At 40.0% G+C, this 8566-nt stretch overlaps 1 protein-coding gene across 2 annotated transcripts; it reads right to left on the reverse strand.

Moving 5' to 3' along the window:
* Positions 1-843: 843 nt before the first annotated feature.
* On the reverse strand, positions 844-4326 carry LOC147624394 (protein NRT1/ PTR FAMILY 8.3-like). 2 transcript variants are annotated; one of them, XM_086819376.1, is made up of 4 exons: positions 3952-4326; positions 3552-3769; positions 2119-2645; positions 844-1707 (listed from the first exon to the last, which is right to left on the reverse strand). In XM_086819376.1, exons 1-4 carry the CDS (start codon positions 4046-4048, stop codon positions 849-851), a joined length of 1701 nt encoding a protein of 566 aa, XP_086675502.1. In that variant the 5' UTR covers positions 4049-4326; the 3' UTR covers positions 844-848. The 2 variants fall into 2 exon arrangements, with proteins under 2 accessions (XP_086675502.1, XP_086675503.1); XM_086819377.1 differs by lacking the exon at positions 3952-4326 and having other exon boundaries at positions 3539-3671.
* Between the last annotated feature and the right edge of the window lie 4240 nt (positions 4327-8566).

Genomic DNA, 8566 nt, shown 5'->3' on the forward strand with positions numbered 1-8566 from the left:
TGCAAAATACTTATGGTAATGCTACTCCAAGAGCATATAGCAACAAGATAGAATGGATTCCTTGTGAGTATACTTCATGTATGTATTATGAGATTAAGCATTATATAAGAATAAGATCACTTTCTCTCATAACACTATATACTCTCCCATTGTGCAATAGAGTCTTGCTCTTGCTAATCTTCTTCACAATTACTTTCTCTAATTCATGCTAGGGAGTTTGTTTGAGTGATTTGAGGTGAGAGAAGGGACGTGGGTCCATAGTCCACCAACGCAGCAATGTGACAATTTATTTGTACTCATGAGACAATCACAAATGAAGTTTCTTTATTTATTAAGAGCATGAACTTTTTAGGGGTTCATAAGTCAAACTTCTTTGGCCTTTAAATACAACCATTTGTTTTTTTAATGGCCTTTAAATTAAGAAAAAATGTGAAAAAAGATGCACCATTATCACCGAACCTATTGATAAGACAAGACGCTCCTTATACAATTCCATAATTCTTAGCCAACAGACCTATCAAACACGACGGATGGCACGCTTGTTGAGCCGATGGTATATATCCACCTTCCCAACAATTCCACAATTCTTAGGTCTAATAAAAGTATCATAAATATCTTTGAGTAAATAATCTTCCACGACAAGAAACTTGTCACATTGGCTTGCCATTTAAAAAAATGATTTTTTAAAAGAAATGATTTAGGCATAAGGGGGCGGAGAGTTGATGTAATGTTAAATAAGTTAAATGAACAAGAAACGTGAGAGCACCAAGCATAAATAGAGCACAGGATGGCAAAGGCAAATGAGCACAATAATGTAATGGAGAGCAATAAGATGAGTTGTGAGGTGGTTAATCAAATTGCTTGCGAGGGACGACTTTGTCTTCTGCATGCGGAGAGACACGAAGGTAGGTGTAGAAGTGGGCGGCGATGAGGTAAAACAAGAGGGTGACGGACATAAGGCCGGCCAAAAGCCAATAGAAGTAGTCAATGTGGCCACGGTTAAGGTTACGAGGGATCCAACCAAGCTTCCCACCTGTTGTGGTAACGTGCGTAACTATGGTTACAAGAAGGGTGCTAGCGTAGTTTCCAAGGCCTCTGCACACCAAAGGCAAAGAGATCCCCACGCTTCTCATCCCATCGGAGAGCTCTGTGTAGAAGAAATCCATCTGCCCCACTATCTCAAACACTAGGGCTATCCCCACTATCACATACTGAGGTACTAGCCAATATATAGACAAGGGCACCACTGCAAAGGATACATCTATTAAAGGGCTTCTCCTAGCTGCATTCAACCTTTTCTTCTCTACCACAGCAGCCACCACCATAGCTATTACTGATATTACCAACCCCCACCCCATCCTTTGTAATGTTGTTAGCCCCTTCTCATGGCCTGTCCTCTTCCTTAGCCATGGAACTAACACATAGTCATAGAAGGGGGCAAACACTATAGCTGATATTACTGTGAAAACTTGCATCGACCCTGGCGGTATGTTGAATCGGTGCCCTATGTGGCCATCCATTGTTGCCCCTTGCTCTATGAAAAGTGTTGTGATCTGAGCTATGATTGCATTGAAGAGTACCCCTGCTATCAAAAAGGGTATTATTCTTATGAGGCATTTCACTTCCTCCACTTGTGTCACTGTGCACACGTGCCATGGATTGGCTTTCTCGTCTTCACCAGTTGCTACTGCAGCTCTGTCTAGCCACCTTACAATCCAACCCAAAAAAAAAAAGAATGTATTTAGGGTATGTAAATTAAGGACAAAAGAAAAAAAAATATAACCCTGCAACATGCAATCAACATAATATATTGTGACCTACATAGGTGATGGCAATGAACATACACGTGCTCGCGCGCACGCACAACTCATCTCACACACACACACTCTCTCACACACTCTCTCGCACGACCGCCCGCCTCATCTCACACGCGCGCACGCCTCCCTCTCTCGCACACAGACTCTCTCTCTCCTACACACTCTCTCTAAATTTCTCTCTTTCTCACACACAATCTCTCTCTTTCTCCAAAAAAAAAAAAAACACACACACACACAATTTCTCTCTTTCTCACACACAATCTCTCTCTTTCTCAAAAAAAAAAAAAACGCACACACGTACCTGAACTCATCACTGTGGCTCAATTTTCTAGAGCCGGGGATGGCAGACGGACTTCCGGCATCAACTTCGTACAGGCTCTTTGCGTCCAGGGACACTCTGACGGACACCTTCCGGAACAAGCAAACGAACACTTGAACAACTCTGGTGAGCGGGTTCCCACCTGGCCGGTACTGGCGGCACATGGGGGCGCCCAGCAGAAATAACGGCAAAGCGAAGAGCACAACGCCGGCCACAATCCAGAAGCCAAGCGCCCATTGCCCATTGTTCTCAAAGTAGGTCAAAAATGTCAAGGACACGAGCTGGCCTATGTTGCAAAACACGAAGAACCAGTTGAAGAAGGTGGTCTTTTCAGACTGCGTCCTGAACTGGTCCCCCCCTAGAGAGGCCAGCACGGGCTCGTATGAACCGTTGCCTATGGCCGTCACATATAGTGCCGCAAATAGAAGAGACTTTAATGCCTGTGGCAACGGTTTGCTTACATCTGCATGCTCTTGCAACGTTACTGCTACCCCCACGAGTATACATCCCTGTAAGAAAACGTTACACACACACACACCAAGGAAGAAAAATTAACAAATTTTAAGAAGTATTTAGCAAACAAACAAACACATAAAAATTGCACAAAAACAAACCCACACACAACAAGAAAGAAAAATTACAAACACATAAACACCGGAAGTTGTTTACAATTTATACAAGAAAACAAAGGAAAAAACACAAATTTAATCATTTTTAAAATTGAATTGGTAAAAAATTTATGATTTCAATCGAGAAAACTAGTATATAAAAATTTGATAGGAGAGAGGAGCCTCCTAGTACTCCAATGAGCTCTGCGCTCAGGTATCGAGGATAAAATAGCAATGTGCCTGGAAGTATACTAGTCGATGATTTGATAAAATAGAGACGGTCCTAACCACTAGTATGGAAAATGCAGCGATTATAACTACTTTATGCAAAAATTATTTTTGTCTAATCAACACGAGTTGAGATTTGCCGAGATTATTATAGCCGTTTTATCCATCAAAACAAAGGCAAGTTAATTAACATCGTTTCATTTAAAAAAAATCAGTTTTAGGCTGTGAATAACGTTTCTTCTTCTTCTTTTTTAAAAGCAAATGACATTTTTTTCAACCACTAAGCGGTTTTTACTCAATTTAACAGACTGATAGTGGCTTAATTAATGATAACATGCGTATGGATTGATGACAATAGTCCTTTCAAAATATAGAATCTTCATAAAGGACAGCCATGTGCCGCGTGCGTAGAAAGGGAAATTAACCAAATTAGATAATACCCTGTATTAACTAATTAATCAAGCAGATCTACTAAGATCATCATGAAAACTATGCCAAATTAATCGATGGCTTACCACTAACTAAGCCCTAAAAAAACAAAGAAAGTAATGGTCATCGATGGTTACCATCAGAGCTTACCACCAGGTAAATGAGCAGGAAAACTACAACGGTCCAGAGTCTACCAAGATAGGCATCTCCAAGGAAAGCCCCTATCAAGGCAGTGAAGAACATGGTGCCTAGCAGGTTTGTTAAATCGTTTGCAGCAGTTGCAGGACTCTCTTGCCATACTCGCATCAAGTAGAGCACCAAATTGAAGAAAATGCCACCAAATCCCAAGTACCCACAACATGCAGCTCCTGCACAAACATGTCATTGAAAAAAGTTCACAAAAAATTCCCACGATCAGTTTAGCATAACCAGCACCCAATATCTCTCTCTCTCTCACTTCTGTGATCCATGAGAGTGTGTGTATGTGTGCACTCGAGCCGCAGCTCGCCTGTGTGTGAGAAAGAGAAAGAAAGAGATTATTTTTTCTCACCCAGCATAAAGAAGGAGCCTCTCCATCCACCAAGCTTCTTGCTGCCTTCCACTGGCTTAAACTGCCAATCCACCACGTCAGCTTTATCCTCTTCCATAGCCAGCTCTTGAGGAATTAGATCAGGACAAATGGGGTGGCTCTAATTGAGCAAAGGATTTGTAAACGGAAATGGAATCAGTGATCAATTTTAGAACAGAATTGAGCGTGTTCTGCCGTGGTAAGCAAACGATGCGAGTGAGAGGGGTTACGACTTGCTATTGATTAAATCCTAATGTTCAAGGTTAAGTACATAAGTGTACTGAGAGTGCAAGAAGGGAACGTCATATAACAACTAAGTCAATTTATTATCTCTTTTTCTGCCTTCATCTGCATTCTACATAGCAACTAAGTCAATTTATTCTCTCTTTTTCTGCCACTTCATCTGCATTCTACATAGCAAATGCATTATTATTGCATACGCACTTGACCTAAAAAATCAATCACGGGTTAGCTTTCTCGAATAATAACCACCACAAAAGGCATTTCTTCTCCTCAATTATGACATAAACTAGTTTAGCACAGTTATTAAGGACCCGGCCACTTGCATGGTCAAAGCCAATCAAACTCACAGCACATTGGGCACGAAAGATTAACCTAAGGTTTGAATTTGTTCCCGGCCCAAAGAGAGCTTATCATATTTTTTGTCCGTTGAAGTTTGAAAACGTGCACTCCTACATTTGGTTCCCCACTTTCCAATAACCACGCACGTCCTAATATCTTACATCTACCATCATTGATCATTGGCATCCATGGTCTTAGGTGTAATGTTCTCAAAGGCTTATCCATGTGCTTGTGCTACAATTCACGTGTGTCGCTGCATAATGATAGGGAAGAAAAATGAATTAACTACGTGTTGACAACTTACAAGTGCATGCAACTCTCAAGGAGCCTTGATTTTTGGCAAGCTTTATCTCCTTTTTTTGCTCTTTCCCAAGTTTTGGTTTTAAAAAATACACTAAATTATTTTTAGAATACTTGTTTTCCATAAAATTCATGATTCTTGATGGGCTAGGCTTTTTTTTTGGTCAAAAAGCCAACCCTCACTAGAAGCCAATGTTAAGTTAGCACTAAACTCTACTTTGATAGGAGTTTTTTATCTGCATTTATGTCACTTTTTTGCGGGGAATATATATTATTATTATTTGAAAAAAAAAATATTTACAATCACATAGATCAAGTTTGCGTTATTCAAGATTAGCAAAAGGTTGTATAGAGCTAAGAGTTCTGCATCTTTGAGCTGGAAGGTGTGTATAAAGAGACTGAAACGGGCTTGAACAGTGTGACCTCCCAATTTGTCCACTTGTGTGCAGGTGATTCTATCGAACACCAAGCCATTGTGGGTTTCCCAAATAATAGAGATCGGTAAGGCTCTAATCCAATGCCATCCTACGGTGGCCAGTGTAGGGTTGATTCTACTTGTGTCCATAATCTTCGAGCCAGGGGATAGTGCCAGAAGAGGTGCAAGGTGGTTTCTCTTTCCGTTGAGAAAATGGGCATAAGGGGGAGACATGAGTTTTCCATTTGCATAATCTATTCCAGGTAGGGAACAGTGTCCACCACAAATAGCACGTTAAGAGCAAAAGCTTTGGTTGGCTTCAAGACTTCCTTGGTTTTTTGGGTCCAAGCTTTGGGGGGTAGGGAACTTTTGGAACAATGTCTGCACCACAATAGCAGGTTAAGAGCAGGAGCTTTGGTTGGCTTTCCAAACTTCCTTGGCTCTCCGGGTCTAAACTTTGGGGGTTCCTGTGTATTTCATTTAATGGTGTGGTGGCCATCCTTATCTAGTTGATTATGGCTAGGCATGGATGGTCTAAACATATCTTGTGGAGCTTGCTAAGGTTTCTAGCTTGGATGCTAAATGTTTTCACACTATGGTAACCTCCTCTTCTACTTTTGGGAGCTCTCGTCAAGTTGGGTATAATAACCTCGTAGCTCTTATGCCCTATTTGTTCCCCTTTTCCTTAAGACCTAAACCAAGGGTATGTTAGGCCCTAAGTTAAACCTTCTTCTCCCTACAATCTTGTTTCCTAATAAACTTGAATAAAGTACTCTTGGGTTCCTTAGTTCTGTCCTCTTCCCATCCTTCTTCTTTTCTTTGCCCTTTCTTCTACCTACTTTTCTATCAACTTCTTTTGTTTCTCTTTGATTAGCACATATACCTCGTACTCCTTAAAGTCAACGAGAAACTTAATGATACTAATCACATACTCTAAGCATTCTCCTTAATTTCATAACATTTGTATCGGTATGACACATCTTGCGATAATCTATGGTCAAGGTTCATTTCGTCTTGTGTTTTGCTAATCCTCTTGATAAAGTGTTACCATGTGTAGTCAATGATAGATAAAATTCTAAAATTGTGACACGTGGAATGTCCCTGAAGCTTGCGAGATTGGAGTCTTAGAGGAACTTTAAATAAGCCACATGCATTCTAACCCTTTGATAAATCTTGTGGATAGAAAGATGTGTGGAAGAAGGGCAACGTCCCCCAATGAAATGATGAGTTGGTGGGCTTAGACAAGGTGGCTCTTTCTAGTTACGACCTCAAAATCTTGCCCATCATTATATTTTTATGGCATTTATAGAAGCCCAATTTCAATTTCACACATGATATTCGAACAACATGCAACAAAGATTGTAAAACTTTGATGAAGAGACCTAAGTGACTCCCCCCATGGTCCATTATTGATTGCTAGCTCCATTCTCACAATTTATTGCTTACATCCAAAGATTGTTTTGCCTAACTTTTTGAGCAAGTCGTAACTAGATCAAGTTTTCTAGAAGATCTCCCACCCAATTAATTGGGACATAGAAGTGAGGCCTTACAAGCCTTTCCCATGGCCTAGCTAGCATCATGTTAGGAGAATCAAAGTCTCAATAAACTTGGCAAAATGTGCAGGATTAGCAAGTAAAACTTGCATTGTGATGTTCTTCGTTGTGTGAGGAACTCTAATGATTCCAACGAGCGCTCTTAGCCGTGGGAAAGCCCTCTTAGGCGTTGAGGCTCTTCATGTGGGGTATTTTAAGAGTCAAACATGTCGTGTAAGTGAAGAAAATGGGCAATGGGCGGGGCCCTTGATGAGAAAAGAAAAAAGCATGGGCGGGCAACGTGAACGATGAGGAGCCAGGAAACGAGATCAACGATGCTCCTACACACGATTGCTGCCTCAGGAGTCAGGACATTCTCGTGTTTTCTTGCAAATAAAATTCTCGTGGAAAATTTTTAACGGAATTTGGAGAAAGTCAAGCTACGGACTTCCTACATTTTAAATTCATTTTTGTAAAGCTTTCGTAGGAAATTTATTTGTCTAAGGAAGCGCTTTTTGGCAAACCAACAAAATTTACCTGATATATCTTTTAAAATATAAATAAACTAGTTGGGAACCCCTCCTTCGTGCACTTCTTTTGAGGCTTCCAAAATCAAATTCTACCCAAACCTCCTCCTCCCTTTCTAGAACCTCCAAATTCTTGCCATGTGGCAGCTTTGTGAAACTCTTCCTTAAGATAATATAGAGATGAGTTATGAGTAGCTGTCTATGTAGAAAATTGCACCTTCACATTTCTCAAGTTTTCTTACAAAAATTTGTAAAAATTTACGCCAATATATATATAAAATGCTCATAATTTTAGAAAATTGAATGTACATATAGTTTGCATATTTCTATTAATATTTGGTGCACTACTCTTTTTTACTAGGACAAATGAGTCAACACGTTGGTAGACTCATAGTCAATAACGTGTGGGGTGCGCTCTCAAGAATCCGGTGTGTGTACCTTAAGGTGAGACTTTTCAAGGTTTTTTTTTTGTATGGTATCCATGTACCAACGGCTCAACAAGATGCCACCGCTAGGTAGCTCACAAGCATCGATTAGGTAGAATGGTCGGGGTTTCATGATAGGGACCCGGGTTTGAGAAATACAACTTCATCCTAGTCTACTTGTTGTCAGGAGTCCCAAAAAGACTTTTAAGGAAAAGCATCATCAATATTGACCACATGGGGGCTGCAAATTGTCAAGTGTATGAGATGCAACGTTCGGGAATGTGGTGTTTCAGCTTGCTTATCATCTAGCCAGTTAGATTTTGAAAAAACTAATTAGACTCAAATTTAAAACGATTTCACCCGATAGAAGATAAAATGGAAAAATAGTGTGACTTTGAAAAAATGGATGCCTTTATTGCTTGATTTGTTGGTTCACAATTACAAATGTGTAAGTTTTCTCAAAGAAAATTTCCCAAACATTGATCGTATGTTCTATTATCAAATACTTCACTTTGATGGTGAAATGTGCATCCCTCACAAGAGGATGTACATCATTAGTGCAATCAGTAAATCATAGTGTCAAGATGGTTATACTTCCCTCACATCAACGTTGCATGTCCCATGGATGCTATGTAAGTGTCCCTAAAGGAAAGGATCATCATGAAATATTCAAAAAGAAGAGTTTGACATTCACAAGAAAATCCATCTTCACGTTTTCTTCAACAAGTTTGTAACCTCTTTAGCACCAAAAGCTTTAAACACCCCGTGTTAAGCATCTCTACTATCGTGATTGTATCTTTATTTACTTCTAGGAAA

The sequence above is a fragment of the Cibotium barometz genome, chromosome 25, assembly GCF_041138505.1.
Source record: "Cibotium barometz isolate CiBa-2024 chromosome 25, ASM4113850v1, whole genome shotgun sequence".
Lineage (NCBI taxonomy): Eukaryota > Viridiplantae > Streptophyta > Polypodiopsida > Cyatheales > Cibotiaceae > Cibotium > Cibotium barometz.